Source organism: Myxocyprinus asiaticus, chromosome 21 (genome assembly GCF_019703515.2).
Source record: "Myxocyprinus asiaticus isolate MX2 ecotype Aquarium Trade chromosome 21, UBuf_Myxa_2, whole genome shotgun sequence".
In the NCBI taxonomy this organism is placed as follows: domain Eukaryota; kingdom Metazoa; phylum Chordata; class Actinopteri; order Cypriniformes; family Catostomidae; genus Myxocyprinus; species Myxocyprinus asiaticus.
In genome coordinates, this window is record NC_059364.1 from 44,230,902 (window position 1) to 44,248,577 (window position 17,676).

General features: G+C 39.5%; 1 protein-coding gene across 1 annotated transcript in view; it reads left to right on the top strand.

The window, feature by feature from the left end:
* The window catches only part of LOC127411717 (dystonin-like), a 275,538-nt gene that overhangs the window by 189,999 nt on the left and 67,863 nt on the right, over positions 1-17,676 (top strand). Inside the window, exons 53-54 of the mRNA XM_051647413.1 lie at positions 1,450-2,918; positions 16,929-17,090. Coding sequence (XP_051503373.1) covers positions 1,450-2,918; positions 16,929-17,090 — 1,631 coding nt within the window. The remainder of the gene's footprint in view (positions 1-1,449; positions 2,919-16,928; positions 17,091-17,676) is intronic.

A 17,676-nucleotide genomic window follows, 5' to 3' on the forward strand; every position in this document is an offset into this window, starting at 1 on the left:
CAGGGATTGAAATATATATTAGGACTAGGCCTGTCACGATGATAACATGTGATGAGGGTGGGGCCGAGCCGTAAGGACACACACCCGGCCCTGAATCGGGCTAATTAGCCGGGAGGGGGATAAAGACAAGCCGGAGGCACCAGTTCGAGAGAGAGAGAGCCACATGTGGCCGCTTTATGTGTGTCTATGTGTTTACGTTAAGTTCATTTATGTTATTAAAACTTACATTGACTGTTCAGCCGGTTCCCGCCTCCTCCTTGCCCACCTTACCACGGTACATTATGTTATCGACTTTTCGTACGATATATGGACTTTACCTCGATCATTTTTGCTGACCACGATATTGCCCATTGTGTTTACATGCATGTTAGTTTACATAAGAATGAATGTCACCAACATTTTATCCAGTCGTGCTGCTTCTGTCCTCTCATCTGCTCTCCCAGGCAGCTCCTCCACACACACAGAGTGGACAGTGACAGGTGAAGATTACGTGTTACTCGAGGCTAATAGGTGTTTTAATAGGTGTTTTTCCCGATGACTGTATAATTTTAGCCAGAAAGTTTGGAAGAATAAGTCCAAATGGACTTGGTTTCAAAGCCGCATTCCACAGCTCCGGTGTGGGAACATTTTGGCTTTAAGCCAAATGAGAGAGGAGAGCCCATTAACGTGAACAAGCCAGTATGTCGACTTTGTTTAAAAACAGTGGCAACGAAAAGTGGCAACTCAGCTAACCTAAAAGCTCATCTAAATCATAACCATCACATCCAGTTTTCCGAACTGGGAACAAAAACCGCAGTTGGAGATGGAGAGGGGCCTTCCCGACTTTAATTTTTTTGACATTCCAATTCCAGTGTCTGAATATTCTTAAGAATTAAAAGTTCATTGCTCTTTGAAAGAGTGTACTTGCATTATTATGCTATTATATTATCATTATCTCAGTGGCATAAAATTGTCTTAAAATGGCAATAATATCGTTTATCGCAATTATTTGTGGGACAGTATATCGTCTAACAAAAGTAGTTATCGTGACAGGCCAAATTCGGATGCGGGCGGTGCAATGACCGGAAAAGAACCTTAGAATTAAATTGCACTTGACCCAGTCCATTAGCACTTCGTGCACACAATTTTACAAACCCACTTGCGCCTAGACTAAGCACATGCTTGCACGAAAATATCAAAACTGCATGGCCTTGCCCACTGACTTTGCACGTATGATGTATCGCATAGCGCTGCGCTGAAGATGTAGCATGAAAGTGCCGTATGAAACACCCATTTTTAAAGAGAGCACACAAGTTATAAATCTTATCTTATCTAGCCATGACTGAGACAAGCAACACATATCAAGACATTGTGTTGGTTGCTTGTTTTTTTTTTTTTATCTCTGTTAAGTCATGTTGTGTATTCCCATCCACAATGAAATCTTTTATATCTTAACCTTTTGTCCACCAGAAAAGCGCATTGAGCAGCTCAACTCAGCCTTTGCCAGCTCACAGCAGTTCCATCAGACATCTAAAGACTTCCAAACCTGGCTGAATCAAACACTTCAGGAACAGTGTAAGCCCCAGTCCATCTTTGCTAACATGGATATGTTACGACAGAGACTGATGGAGAACACTGTTGTTCAGAAGTCCATTAGTGACCATGTGGAACCTTATAACACAATCATAAAGGAGGGAGAAGCACTCCTCCAGAGCACAGAAGGAGCAGAAAAGGTGGCCCTTCAGGGACAACTTTCTGCTCTAAGGTCCAACTGGGATGATGTGAAGAAGAGCAATGCTGAGCAAGCAGAAAAGCTTCAAAGTACTTTGCAGAAGGCATTGAAGTACAAGGAACATTCTGAGAAACTGATCTCATGGTTGCAGGAATTTGAAGACCGAGGGAAGAATGTGAAGCTCAGTGTGAACTCGGTGGAGATTGAGAGCTCCCTCTCGCAGTTGAAGGCCATACAGAAGGACGTTGACAAGCATCGAGGGCAGGTCGTGATGATGAACGCAGCTGCAGATAGCCTTCTTGAGGTAGTCACATCTGATGGTGATACGGTTAGGGAGGAGAAGGCAGCCATTGGTAAAAGAGTGGATAAGCTGACTGAGGATTTACAAGTCAAGAAAGAATCATTAGAAGGTATCTCACAGAAGCTGAAAGAGTACATCGACTTGCAAAAGGAAGCTAAAAGCCAACTGGAGAGTGCCAAGAAACAGCTTGAATCTCATTCTGCCTTGGGTGTCCAGGCTTACAGCAACAAGAACTTGACCAACATGAAAGCTCAGCAGAACAGCTTAGAGAGTGTCCACAACCAGATTGAGCATCTGAAAAATATTGCAAAGAGTCTTGTGGTAAATGTCCCTGAGGTTGATGGTGTAACAGACCTTCTTCTCCAGGCAGACAGCTTAGAGAAAGATCACACCGCTGTTACCAAAGAGGTAGAGGATGCTTGCTCCACCTTGGAAAACAAACTCCAGGGCATAGGTCAATTCCAGAAATGCATTCGTGAAATGTTTACAAACTTTTCAGACCTAGATGATGAGTTGGATGGCATGGCCCCAGTAGGCAGAGACTTCGACACCCTACGGGATCAGCACAGCACAATCAAAGACTTTGTAACAAAGCTTCAGGATCTGATGACCAACACAGCCAATTCCAGAGAAAGTTGTAAGAAGATGCTGGAGTCAGAGGCCTCACCAGACCTACTGGGTCTCAAGAGAGACTTGGAAACCCTGAGCAAGCAGTGTGGGAAGCTGATGGACCGAGCCACCTTAAGAAGAGAACAGGTTGAGAACACACTTAGTCATCTGGAAGAGTTCTATAGCAAGGTGCATGAGTTAACACACAAACTGAGCGGGGCCGAAAAGCAAGAGGAGTCCCAGGGGTCTGTTGGATCGGAAACAGAGGTCATTAACCAACAACTGGAGTCTTTTAAGGTAAGATGAAGATTGATTATATTGTCTCAACTTGTTTAAGTGCCACACTAGAGGCTCCTTAATAGTGTAATGGCATTTTAAACATAATCCATTTAAAAATGTAATGAAACAGAAGATCCTCTAGACATCATTTAAAGGAGCCTCAAATATCCTATTTATGTCCCCAAGAAACTTCAAGTTGTATTTCAATTACCTAGCAGCCTTTCTCTTTTGATGGGGTTACTGAAGGAACCGTTGAGAGTCCTAAGAGTTCTTAAGAGCTCTTGTAGGAACTATGAGTATGTTTCTCAGAAAACTGAAAGAGTGTTCTGCCAGTGGAGCAAATGAGGTTTTCATTTACACTGAAACTGTTTTCTTCTACAAAAACTGAGTGTTTTAAAAAACGCTCTCCATTACCGCATCCTTTGGAAAACGATGACATTAGGAAGCTAACAAAAAGTTTAATTTTTAGACAAAAACAGAGGACTCCAAATGGTGCCTTAAGTTTTTTTTTTCTTTCAGTGTGTGCTAGAGACACAAATACTGAGAGTAGGAACTGTCAAAAATGTCCACCTTATGTTTAATGGATAAACTGCATTTATGAGATCAAATTTTATGAGCTCGTGGATTTCTTTTGTTCTCAGATGGTATTACCTTCAAAGGGCTCCACTAAAAGACATGAACTGTTAGCAACACTAATATAATATAAACCACACTATATCCGTGAAACATTATGAAAGTTAAAGTTATCACATATTTGTAATAATGGGTCATGTGGTTCATATGCAGTTCAAGACAACCCAAAAGTGACAAGTTTGGTTATCTGCAGTGGATTTAAAAAAAGTTTTTGGATACATACAGGTGAAGTTTGTTAAAGTTCTGCACCACTAGTGTTACACTTCCCCCTTATTCCATTGTAGTAAACACGACAATGATGTACTAAAAACGGAAAAGTTTTCCTTTGCGTTTTTGAATAGTTTCACGTACAGACGACAACGTTGTCAAAACGATCCCCGTTCACAAGGATCTGCGAAAACTACTAAAAACGCTGTATTATGCATGCCAGGCCAGTAGTTGGCGATGTCACTTTGTAAAGAAACACTACGCGCCTGCGCACATAAGCATTCTTCCACAGAGCGGTGAATACAAACAATGAAGGTCTACACTTTGCTGAAGAAGGGTCAATAAACTCAAAATCTTGAGCAGCACAAACACAGTCCTGTAGTCCACCATTGTAGTTTTGAATGTCTCGCACGTTGTTTTGAAGTACTCGCGCACATGCCTATAGACTGAACACATAATACGCGTGCGCATGATGTCATCATTTTCACAAATTCGCATTTTTGTGTGTTTACACAGAGACGATAAGGGCATCGTTTTCAAAAACTTGCACTTTGAAACCGGTTTTCAAAAGTTTGCTTTTTCAGGCCCTAAAACGGCAATGTTGTGTAAACGAACAGCCAAAACGCATAAAAAAAATTTCCGTTTTTAGTTGAAAACGTTGTTGTGTAAACGGCCCCTAAGTCCCCCCATTAAATCCTGTTCCCCTTGGACAGCGAAGCGATTTCATTAGCTGAAAGAAATTATTTTTGGGTATTCTATTTGGTGCGTGATTGGAAACCTTACAGTATTGTTTGGAGATTGATGTAGTCTTGAAAATACATAAATTAATGTTGTGTAAGCTATATGAAATAAACAAAGCAACAAATGGTAAACTTAAAAATTTCTCTTTGTGTTTTCAGTTAGCATGCTAATAGATTAGCCTAAAAAGCTAACATTCAGTCATGCATTGCCTACAGTTAGCAAACTAATCAATAATCCTACTAAACTAACAGATTCAGCGCAAGTACTTCACCTAATTATATCAGAAATTTATAATTATATATTTTGAACTTGGTTTTATGGGAACTGACTTCATACCACTAAAAACACCTTGACACCAGCTGATTAAAGTTTAAAGTTTTGAATCACATTGTGATTAAAAAAGTAATCTAGCATCATTTGTTTACAGATGTTCCTTGCTTTGATATTTTGTATGTAACGAAACCACATTCAGATATTGTTTTAAAGTCTGTTACTGGTATTGTGAATGAATCATCCATGCATTTTTTTTATTTTATTTATTTTTTTTATCAACTTTGCATTGGACTTTAAAGGTGCACTCAGTAATTTTTTCCTCATTAAAAAAGTTTCATTCATAAAGACATGAATTATAATTTTGCAATGTATGTTGGAAATTATGTCCACTCACATTAAAATGAAGATTCCAGTCATATCAGTAACCTTATAAAAGCTGTTTTATTCCACATGGAGAGGGTCCACACATGGGGGCTGCCATGTTAGAATCACATGACCAACCGAATACTACTCGCTTAATCTAAGTAATCGTCCTGTTATTTGACACTTTCACTCATTGATTAAAGTAATCATGGCTGACTGTGCATACTAAATTTCTACAATGGCATCTGAAACTGAAAACTGTTGATTTTAAATGATGCTGCATCCAAGCCGCTAGGTGTCACTGTAAATCCAAGATGACATAAAGACAAAACCTGAGTGCACCTTGAACACTGGCTCCAGCCTTGTTGGATTGCAATGTGCTCTGTGCATTTGAAGTCTGGTTATGTATTAGGTTTGTCACTTATATCAGCGTTTGGTTCTCAAGTCAGTAGAAAAGCTGGCCGATATTAAGATTTTTTTCTCAGTTTCCTCAGTAACCGTCTATGGCATGAGCAGCACGGTGGAAAGGGGTGTGTGTGTGTGTGTGTGCGTGTGCGTGTGCTGTGATGTAAACTAAAGCCTTTTGGCTATTTATTTTATTTTTTTAAGGGGATGAGCTGTTTGACATGACTTGCATGATGATTTTTTACTATCTTGCGTTAGTTACGTAGCATCATCTTGGTCTGTTAGAGCTTTCTCTACTCAGTTCAGTGTGTCAGCGAGCATCTGGTGCTAACAAAAGCATGTCAGCTGATACGGGCATTGTTGCGAGTGTGCAGTGAGCCAGCTGGGCCAGTGGGGTGCCGTGTGTCGTAGTGGTCCAGTGAAAGGCAGTGGACTCTGACTTCTGCTCCTTGCCCTGTTAGCGAGTGTGAAGGCAGGCCTCTCTATTCACTGTAAACAATAGAGGGAAATCTCACGTATTTTTTTGCCTACTAGCTAATTCATTTATTTTATGCGTTTGGACCTGCTATAGTTAAGGATCCTTTTCATGTGCAAAATATAGGAACACTTTTTATTACTCACAAAACCGGTCATTATAATAAGCCTTTGTTGTGCTTAATTGTTACTGAATGTGTGCTTGCATTCAGCATATATTTATGCTAGCATATAATTTCTCTCGGTGCACTTTTTAAGGAATATTCCTATTTAAAGTTAAGATTTAGCTGTGGCTTGCTATCAGTTACCACAGAAAATAATTTTAATATGTCCCTGAGTTTGTAAAAAAGTAAAAAATGCATTGACAGTAATGCACGCACAGTGAAATGGCAGGAATATCTGTTTGCCGACCAATGGATGGAGTGTTCAGGAAAGCAGTCATTATTTTTGCAATTCTGTTTTGTGCAACAATTGCACTTAAATTTAAGCAGGGATATTTCTTTAAATGTGGTTTTTAGTTAAGTTGTTGTCTTCTCCTCTCAAAGATTACTTATTTTTCTTGGCCCATTACTTTAGATATCTGTTTTCTGATCCCATATTTCATGTAGTGCATCCAAAGTATGCTGCTGCAGGAATTTCTGGATTGTTCTGATGTTCAAAAATGGAGATTAAGCCCCTCACTGGCTGGAGCAAAGCCTTCTTTCTTTCCTTTGTTGATGGCAATGCAGTCAACATGTTTCATATGATAAACAATAGACATATTAAGTTCAATGTCTTTTTAGTATAGCTACAACAGTGACATAAAGCCTTCTGAACAAAACGATGTGCTGTTTACCATATCAGTCATGGATAAAGCCATTGTCAAGACTTAAAGTGGGATATAACATTTTCCAGAAAGCCTTTAAATGCCTTTGGAGCTGAAAGAAGCTTAACCTATATTTGGACGTATGAATCAAACATGGGGGTGTTGAAGGACGTCCATGTGCTGTTGTGAAGTATCAGCTGCCACTGTTCGGTCGATCATTCAGCCCCTTGTTGTGTCTGCATTCATTAAGAATTTGGTGAAAGTGGCTCCATTGAATCTGGTTACATTCATTGGTTTTATTCATTTTTTGACTCTAAATACCTTTACCTATTTGATGTTTGCTAAAGCAAATTTGCAATAAAAGAATCCCATAGACCTACATTAGAGGAGGAACCTAAGCCATACTGTATCTAGAGGCCAGGGCTACGTTTTGTGATAACGATGGATCTTAGCTCTTAAAAGCAGCCTCTGTGCTTGATGTTTCCTAAAAGTACTCTTAACATAAATGCACAAAGATTTTTACATGTTTTTATGGATGATTCGTACAGTCGTTTCTACAATCTTTTTAGGCTTATCATTTTGGGAAATGGTCTATAATTCTAAACTATGTATGATTGTTTCTGCAATATACTGAGGATTCCAATGCTTTTGGGATACTGTGCATAATTTTATGATGATTCGTATGATAGTTTCTGAAATCTACTTATACTCTGCTTTTGGGAAACAGCCCGTAATTCTCCGATGATTCGTACTAGGGGACCAAAATCTTATATCACGATAACAATATATATCACAATATAGTAAAAGGTTTCTGGAAAATCAATAAAAATTGGTTTATATATAATATAAGCCTATTGTAATGCCTATTTTTGGAACTGCAGTCAGTGAATTAAATACTTTAGAAATGAAAACTACTTCCTCTTTATTTGGAACAAGACAATGTCAAAGTACATAAATAAATAAATAAATAAAAGTCAACCTTACCAAAATGCTAAATATAACCGTATGCCACATTTCAGTTTAAAATGTTTTTGACCAATATTATTATTATTCATATTATTATTATAAACTTTGCTAAATAAATGTAAGATCTTCTCACGGCAATGCGACAAAGAAAACATAAATAAAACAATCCAATGAAATTAAACACTTCTTGAAGAAAATAAATATCAAATATCTGTCACTTCTTACAAAATATCATTTTGAGGTGATAAAACAGATTGCTTGTACAGTATTACGAGTGATTATCGTCGTGCGAACCACAGATGTCACACTTGTTTTAGTAACAAGCTTGTCTTCATTTTCTTGACCTGTTTGGGAGTCATCCTGTACTGCTGAGATTTCGTTTGCCATTTGGGGTTTTCTTGGGTCAAAAATGATTGAGTAGCTCTCCTGTCTCTGGAGCACAAATATCTGTGTGCACTTTGAAACATTCTCATGTCAGATGAGAAGAGTATTTAAATGAAAGGTCATGAGGTCATGAAATTTGCTTGGGAGGCCACAGAAAAAACTTCAGTGCTGGAAAAACCCTGTCCATGTTTCTTCAGTTCTCTCCATCTCACCTGAAGCCCTACCCATTGATAGATAAGCCCACACTGCGCACATGGATATTTACATATCGCCATATACACGATATAGCAAAATCTCTATTGATTGACACTTTATATCATCGTTACGATATATATCGTCATATCGCCCAGCCCTAATTCATACGATAATTTCTAAAATCTACTTTTACAATGTTTTCGGGAAATGGTCCGTTATTCTACGATTTGTACGATCGTTTCTGCAATTTACTTAGGCTTACGATGCTTTTGGGAAAAATAAGCAATGCTAAAATTATTAGTACGATCATTTCTACAATCTATTTAGGCTTACGATGCTTTTGGGAAACAGCCCGTAATTCTACAATGAGTCGTATGATAGTTTCTAAAATCTACTTTTACAATGCTTTCGGAAAATGGTCTGTTATTCTAAGATTTGTACGATTGTTTCAGCAATTTACTTAAGCTTACAATACTTTTGGGAAACAGTCTGCATTTTTAAGGTGAATCGTACGATCGTTTCTACAATCTGTTTAGGATTATGATGCTTTTGGGAAGCAGTCTGTATCTTTTTAATGATTCGTACGAGCATTTCTACAATCTGTTTAGGCTAATGGTGATTTTGGGAAATGGTTAGTAATTCTAACATATGTACGATTGTTTCAGCAATATACTTAAGCTTACGATGCTTTAGGGAAGCAATGCATAATTCTAAAATGATTGTTCCTACAATCTACTAAGGCTTACGATACTTTTGGAAAATGGTCTGTAATTCTAAGATGATTTGTGCAATGGTTTCTGCAATCTATTTAGGTTTATGTTGCTTTTGGGAAACAATCCGTAATACAACGATGATTTTTACATATGTTTCTTCAATATACTTAGGCTTACATGATACTTTTTGGTAAAGGTTTGTAGTTCTATGATGATTTATATGACCGTTTCTTCAGCCTTACAGTGCTTTGTAAGATTTTGAAGGCTTGAATTTTTCAAAGGCTTACAGTGCTTAAGGGAAATGGTCAAAAATTCTAAGGTGAATCATACTATCATTTCTACAGTATACATTGGATTACTATGCTTTTGGGGAACGGTCCTAAATTCTAAGATAATTCGTACAATCGTACAATGCTTTTGGGTAACGCAGCCCAGAATATCATCGAGATTTAGGGGTGGGCACTTTTGACTTAGACATGACACTAATGTTTCCCATGAACCTGCAGGAATTTCTCACTCCTGGATCATAGCTTTTGCTAATTCCATAGGTGATGATTGGAAAAGGGTCTTTGTAAAGCCCACAGCACTGAGCTTACTCATCAGCGTGACTCACTGTACAAACCCCCAAAAGAGAACCTGAGACCTCTAACAGCAGAGCACTAGAACTTTGACACATTGCATTATGATGAAGCTGCTATTTCACTGCGATCATGTTGCATGGGATGGTGAGAGAGATAACATTTTTGGCACAACTGATCTCAGAGCCATGATTGCTGCAGAAATGTATTCTGAGAATATTTGTATTCAAACTAAACCTTTGTTCTGGTGTAAATAATAGTTGTGTGTTTCAGGGCCTTTGGGTATTGTCTGTGTGAATGGTGCGAGATTTCTGTTGACAGAGTTTTTTCAGATGGGTTAACGCCCTGCCCTGTTTCTGTGCACAGACATTCATTGTCTCCATCATGTCTGGTTTTAAATAAATGGTTTCTTGCATGCAACATCAGGTCAAGGAATTTGTTTATCTGCATGGAAGTGAGATGAAACGGCTCAATGCAAAGTTTAGTTTTCAAGTAGTTTCAAGTTGTCACGATTTTGGCTGATGATTAATTGTCATACAAATAATTTTGATTAAAGATGAAATCATTTTGTTCAAGTGACAACTTTAAACACACCTTCAGATGGCTCTTTTCCAAGTTGGAATAAAATGTATGATTTCCTAATTGAAAGGAAAGGCTTTATAAACAAATATTGCAAAGGGGTAGAATGACATGAATAATATTTCAAATATTTATCTTTTTGGTCCACTTTAGTCTTAATTCACTTTCTTTCTTTCTTTTGGAACCCAACCAGCCTGAATGTTACATTAAAGTAATATAAAAACATGTTTAATCACAATTAGATTTAATTTAATTGTGACAGGCCTAGTTGCATGTGTAAAAAAAAAACAAAACAAAAAAAAAACATTCACAGAAATTTGTTCTGCTTGTATTTCATAAATGTTGCTCCAAGATCAACCAGCTGTGAAGCAGCAAATGATGAAGTGCATCCAAATAAATCATAAAAAGTAAAAAAAAAAAATTATTCTCTTGATAAAACGTCTAAGTGGCTGCAACAGTAGTAATTATGTCTTGTAGAAATTAGAGACCTTGGCCTTGGAAGGATGAAAACAAATGTTCTGCCTTTCTTAATTCAGTGCCTGGATTATTTCAAAATATCCTGTCTCCAAATCCCACATATGTGTTTGACCTTTTACACCTCTAACAGCTTCTCTATTCCTCTTTATGCTAGCACAGAGACTCATGGCAGAAAGTGCCTTGTAGGGATGCATGGGAATCTTGAGGCACCCCATGATTCAATTCCATTCTGAAAGCTATACTAAAACATATAAACTTAGAAAGGACTTAGAATAAAGGGGCATAATAACCCTGTTTCAGAGTCAGCGTTGTGGGTTTCGGTCTGAGTGAATGAAATACCGCATCAGAGTGACCGTAAGCTTTGTTGGCATCTTGTTTCCTGTGGATCCACATGAGAATGATCAACCCATGATTGTAATTCCTTTGTAAATACATGTTCCCTTTAAATATACAGTTCGTGACGCAGAACATTGGTTGGTTGGTTGATTCTCATGAAAATGTCCTGGCACTATTTTACTCTACAGTCAAAAGAAACAAATAAGAAATTATATGTTGCACATATAAAATGAAGCCTTTTAAGTTTATGAAAAAAAATTTTTTGCATTGTGACAATATTTTCATGACAGCTGCACACATTTTACCCCCCCAATTCTCATTACCGCTACTCAAAAAAATGATACATTTTATAAATTGCAAAATATACTGTAAAAACACCAATGAGCCAAAACCTTATGACCACTCACAGGTGAAGCGAATAACATTGATCATCTCCTAACAAGGCCACATGTGAAGGTCTGGGTAGATTAGATGGTAAGTGAACAATCAGTTCTCGTAATCAACGTGTTGAATGCAGGAGAAATGGGCAGGAGTAAAGACCTGAGTGAATTTGACAAGGGCCAAATTGTTATGGCCAGACGACTGGGTCAGAGCATTTCTGAAACGACAAGGCTTGTGGGGTGCTCCCGCTCAGCAGTGGTGAGTACCTACCGACAGTGGTCTGAGGAGGGACAAACCACAAACCGGTGACAGGGTGTTGGGCGCCCAAGGCTCATCGATGCACGAGGGCAACGAAGGCTATCCCATCTGGTCCGAAACAACAGAAGGTCTACTGTGGCACAAGTCACAGAAAATTTGAATGATGGTTAGAGGAGAAATGTGTCACAACACATAGTGCATCGCACCCTGCCCATGATGACACCTGCCCACCATCGTGAGTGCCTACAATGGGCACGCAAGCGTCAGAACTTGGATTTGGAGCACTGGAAGAAGGTCGTCTGGTCCGATGAGTGACTTTTTCTTTTACATCACATGGAGGGCAATGTACGTGTGCGCCGTTTACCTTGGGAAGTGATGGCACCAGTAGGCACTGCTGGAAGACAACAAGTCGGTGGAGGGAGTGTGATGCTCTGGGCAATGTACTGCTGAGAAACCCTGGGTCCAGCCATTCATGGCAATGGTATTCCATGATGGCAGTGGCCTCTTTCAGCAGGATAATGCGCCTTGCCACACTGCACACATTGTTCGGGAATGGTTTGAGGAACATGATGAAGAGTTCATGGTGTTTCCCTGGCCTCCAAATTCCCCAGATCTCAATCTGATTGGGCATCTGTGGAATGTGCTGGACCAAGTCCGATCCACAGCGCTCCACCTCGCAAACTTACAGGACTTGAAGGATCTGCTGCTAAATTGTTGGTGCCAGATACCAAAGGACACCTTCAGGGGTCTTGTAGAGTCCATGCCTCGGCGGGTCGGCACTGTTTTGGTGGTATGTGTAGGACCAATAGCATATTAGGCAGGTGGTCATAATGTTTTGGCTCATCGGTGTATATGTCTTTAATTTTCACTGATTTTAATAATTTAAAAATCTTTTTAACTGTGACATAGTAAAAAAAAAAACTGTCTTATGTATTAATTTGGTGTTAAATATGACCAGGACATTTTCTTGACAGGTTTAGTGAGAATCACCTTGTTGTTCTTGTTTTTTTAGTTTTTTTAAACAAAAAGCTAATTTAGTCTTTTTGTGCTTGGCTGTTTAACTTATCTGAAGCGCACCTTTTCGTAGTAGACAGTACATACCACTGCATTTTCGTACACTCATCTGTATTGGTTATATTTTGCACTGCATATGCTATTCAGTTATTAGAATTATTAAGAATTAATTTCAAATCCAATTATTAATTTTTGTGGACTGATCCAGAACCAATCAAGATTAAGATTAAGGAACAAGAAACCCACCCCTGGAGTCTTGGTCCTGGGTTATCTTGCTGCGGTGAAGTTGACAATTACCGAAAAAAAATGCACTCTTTAAACAGTCAACCCTCTTTGCTCCGTGATTTTCCCACCTTGTTCACTTGCCACGAAAAAAGACCTGTCATACACTTGGCAGAGGTTACAGTGTTAGATTTCCTGCATCAAGTTCCTCCCTCAGCATTCCGCTGTAATTGAGAGAGTACAGCCTCTTCTGTGACTCCCAAACACCAGGAAGCGGAGGAGAGACAACGGACAGAGAGGGAAAAAGAGAATGCATATCTATTTTGCTTTGTGTGATGTCATCTGAGAGCAAGTTGTTCACTCTTGTAGCTTGGCTTTCTCTCCCCTTCCCTGACAAGCTGCTGGCAGAGCACAAGCACATTAAGAAGTTAAGTCAAATGGGCCAAGGAGACAGAAGGGGGGAATTAACAGAGGGTCAAGCATCTACCAATCACCATGAGCCCGTCAAAGCACAAATGGAGCTATGGCAGATGTTGCCTGAATAATGCGAGGGGGGCGGGACCTTAAGCTCTGTGCCAGGAGGGTGTCTGTCATAGCCGGTTGGACCACAAGAGAGGCAGGAGCAGCTTTATTGTTTCTCCTGGAGCTTACGGCTTTGTTTTCCCGGATTTGAGGATTTGTATCGGGATATGCCACTAATGTGTGTCCAGGATTTCTCTGTGTGGATAACTGGATGGGAATGCTCAGGAAAATCTAAACATACAAGCAATGTTGCACTGGAAATGTCTATGATGGAGTTACGAGAAACTGAGGAAAGCAACAATGACAAGTTGTGTCAATGGGTATCAAAGGAAACTAGTAGGATTGTCATAATGGAGAAGGATGTTTAAGAGAAAGAAGTCATTGTGTTGAAGTATTGAAGAGTTACCAAAAGTTTATTTTAATACATTTTTTTTTTCATTAACTTTATTTTAGGCATTATTCTGCAAGTAATTTTATATGATGTATAGTATATTTGTGGTCTTATAATTTTTTTTGCAAATTGTACATTCATATACATTTGTGAAAAATTATATTTGCGTGCAATATTTTGCTCTTAAACTGCACTGCTTTATTTTTTCCGTAACTTTTTGCTGGGGCAAAGTGTCTAATCCTTGGAAAAGTGCACATGAAGGTGTCTTAATTTTGCCCTTTTAAAGTTCCCTCTTAAAATGCACTGCTTTATTAATTTTGATACCTTTTATTGGGGTAAAATGTCTAATGCTAGCCTAGTAACATGTAAAAGTGCACATAAAGGCATCTTTATCTTCCCCCTTTAAAGCTTCTTTCACGTTTGTTAGAGATTGTTGCACTGAAAACCTTTACCTCGTTTTAATACATCATTTGTAAGTTATTGCCATAATGGGCAAACCTCTGAGTCGGCCAGACTGTCTACGGCAGAGCCCTTCCTGTGTGGGCAAACGAGATGATGAGGACCTCAACATTGATGACTGTTACGTTCCTCAGAGGTCCATTTATGACACAGTGCGTTTGAATGAGCAAATCGACTCGGGATCCAAGGGTAGTCTGTCCTCCAGGCACTTCATCGGCACTTTGCCCTACAGCCATCGCACCCTGGACATCAACACACTCTGTGGGAATGGCAACTTGGCTTCTTCTAGTGCTTTTGAGCTCCGCAGCAGAGATACAGCACAATTGGACGAGCGTGTGTTGTTTGACGGCTTGAAGTATAATGGAGATATTATCCGGGGTGCAGTCACCATGCTGTGTAAGTCACGGCCAGGAGGCGAGAAGAAGGAGCCTCCTCCACACCGCCGTTCCTGGCGGACTTTCGCCCCTGCTAACCTCAGCGAGTACAGCAGCTGCAGTGGAATGCTGTGCAGTGACGGAACCGGCCAGCATGTTTTGGGCCAAGTTGGGAGAGGACGTAGTATGACGAACTCACTTACCTCGGAAGGGGACTCGGGCCTTTGCAGTCCCACTGTGGAACGAGAACAAAGTAACCAACGAGCCCAGAGAAGACCCAGGCCTAGCACGAGAAGCCTTTCTTCTACTGAGGGAGTGCATGTATCTGGGGACCTGAAACCAGGGCGTTCTCTAAGCTCAGGCCAGGAAGAGTTCCCCTACTCCAAGAGAAAAGACTTTTTACCTTCACCGCTGTATTACACAGAGGCATCGACACTTGGAAGCCAACAATGCAATGAAACATGCAACTTAAACCTCAGTGTAGCTTCGAACACTAATGGTGAATGTTCAGATATAAATGCCAGGATGTTGTCAGAGTCTAGTAGTAAAATGCGAAACGCGACATACAAGTCGAGATCCAGAACATTGTCAGGATATGATGAATTACCCACTGCCGAGCTTCTTGAAGATACTTGTACACAGGAGGACTGTGAGCTGCTCAGTGTTGTGGTTACGCAACCAAAGACAGTTTCACATCACCAACAGAATCCAGAGCAACATGTAATGAAAGATGAAAAGTGTTACGAATATGAGCAAAGAGCTACAGACTCCAAAATGGCCGACTTGGAGGATTTCTTGTTGTTAGTGGAAAGGGAGGGAGGCTTTGCCAATCGAATAAAACTCATGGACGACGAAGATATCGAGAGTTTATTAACATCCATAGCTGAATGTTCGCAGATGGAACTTGTGGCCTTGCCTTGCACGCAGGTATCCTAAAATAGCCCGGATGAATGTTGATCGTTTGATTAGCATTTCCTGGGAGGGTGACTAGTGCCAATGACTAGTGCCATTTGCTCTTTATCAGATTAGGACATGGCTCAATTGAGTTTGTTGTGATTGTTGGTCAGTGACAGCAGATATTGTGATCCAGCACAGCTGGCTATAACAGATAGTAGGAGCCTTTCACAACAAACCAGAGTATACGTAATGCCCATTTGAATGAAAGTACCTCACCATATAAGGCTGGTGGCCACTACATATTTACTTAACCTGCTGAAAAGATCAGCATTGTTTTGGATGCTGGTCTCCAGCATGGAATGCTTAACTAGCAAGACGTTCATGGTCAATCAGCCGAACGAGAACAACCATACAGGTCTACCAACTTCACCAGCCATGTTTTGCAGGTGAACAGCATTGCTCTGCTGGTCCATCAGCTAGACCATCACCAAACAGCAATAACTAATAAGTGGAAATGCTGGTCTTAACTGGTCTTTTCAGCAGGGTAGGGACAAATGTGGTTTGTATTGATAAGAACTGTTTTGTGCTTGTTGTAGCAAGGTATTGTTAAATTACTTGTCAGTGTTGTTTAAAACAGGGTTTCTCAACCTCTTGCCCACTGCTACCCACTTGTTTTGAATGCCTGTCATCAATGACCCACTGGGGGTGAGGGGGAATAATTTAGTAGGTACTTAATGTAGTTATGTTTATATGCTTATAATATAGCGGCCTAAAATCTATAGCCCAATATTTGTAGCTTTGGTACTGCTGGCTGAAGTTTTCAGATGGTCCCTTACCACACTCTCCACAGTTTTAGTATGTTTTAGCACAATGTGAGGACTTATCAAATGGTCCCTTACCCACCATAGGCACAATTTCCAACAATATCAAGGTTAAATTAATGATCTTGAATGATATAAACTAGCTTAAATACGGGACATATCGCATCCCGTAGATCCCGCATTTTACGAGGTTGGTGGCAACCCTACTTGGGACTGCTGCTCTGAAATGATGATGTTCAGAGATTGGATTGCATTCAGACCAGCACGGTAATGCATAATTTTAGGAGAGACATTTGATACAAAGTTGAGGCTTAAATAAACCATATCTCTGAACTTCAGTGAGTCACCTTTCCACCTTATCTATGAAAGAGCGCCATCATTTCCTCTGTGCTAACAAAAAAGAAAAGAAAAAAAATTTAGGGCTTCCCTGAATCACCCATTCTTGAAGTAAATCAGTCAAGAAATGCTTAAATAAGTTCTTCAAAAATTAAGTAGCATCTAACTCAATCAGATTTTCCATTTGATGTTTATTGTTCTTTTATATTTTTCACTGACTTCAGGTTTTCCAGAAGGAAGTCATTGAGTCACTGCAGAGCCAGTTGCAACAGCTGAACTCTCTTGGTCAGGGGTTGATCCTGAACGCCGCCAAAGGCACTTGCACCAAGAACCTCGAGCAGGACCTGGAGGAGGTCAACACCAAATGGAACACCCTCAACAAAAAAGTGAGGCCCTTCAGATGTAAAAAAAGAAATAAAAATATTTAAGTTGTGAAAACGTATGGATGAGTTATGTTTAATTGTGGTATGATTTTTTTGTCCATTGCACTCTGGAATGCTTATTATCTCTTGTTAACAGTCATAATTTAATTGTGTGCCTGTGCAGGTGAGTAACTAACCAAAACTAGACATGTTACTAACTTAACCACATTTTTCAGTAGTGTGATAGTAGTTTAGCTGTTTTCAAAATAGTGTAGCTTTTCTAGTAAAAAGCGATGTATTCCAAGAAATGTTGGTGTAGCATGATGAAACTCTACATTGCTGTTTATTTTATCACATTTTATACATGTAGCCTTACAACCGAGTGAACTGAGGTAATATTATATATCACATCTCTAGAATGTCCTCCCTTTCAGTGACGTTTGCAAGAGTGGTTAATATCACCAAATTGTTTCATTTAAATGATTTGATTAAATAATTCCTTTGAGTCACCACTAAATACTGATCTATGTATTAGAGTTTTTTTGTTGTAGTTGTGTAAATGAAAGTGTATTAGTATAAATTATATGTTCAAGTTTAAGTGATGCTGTCA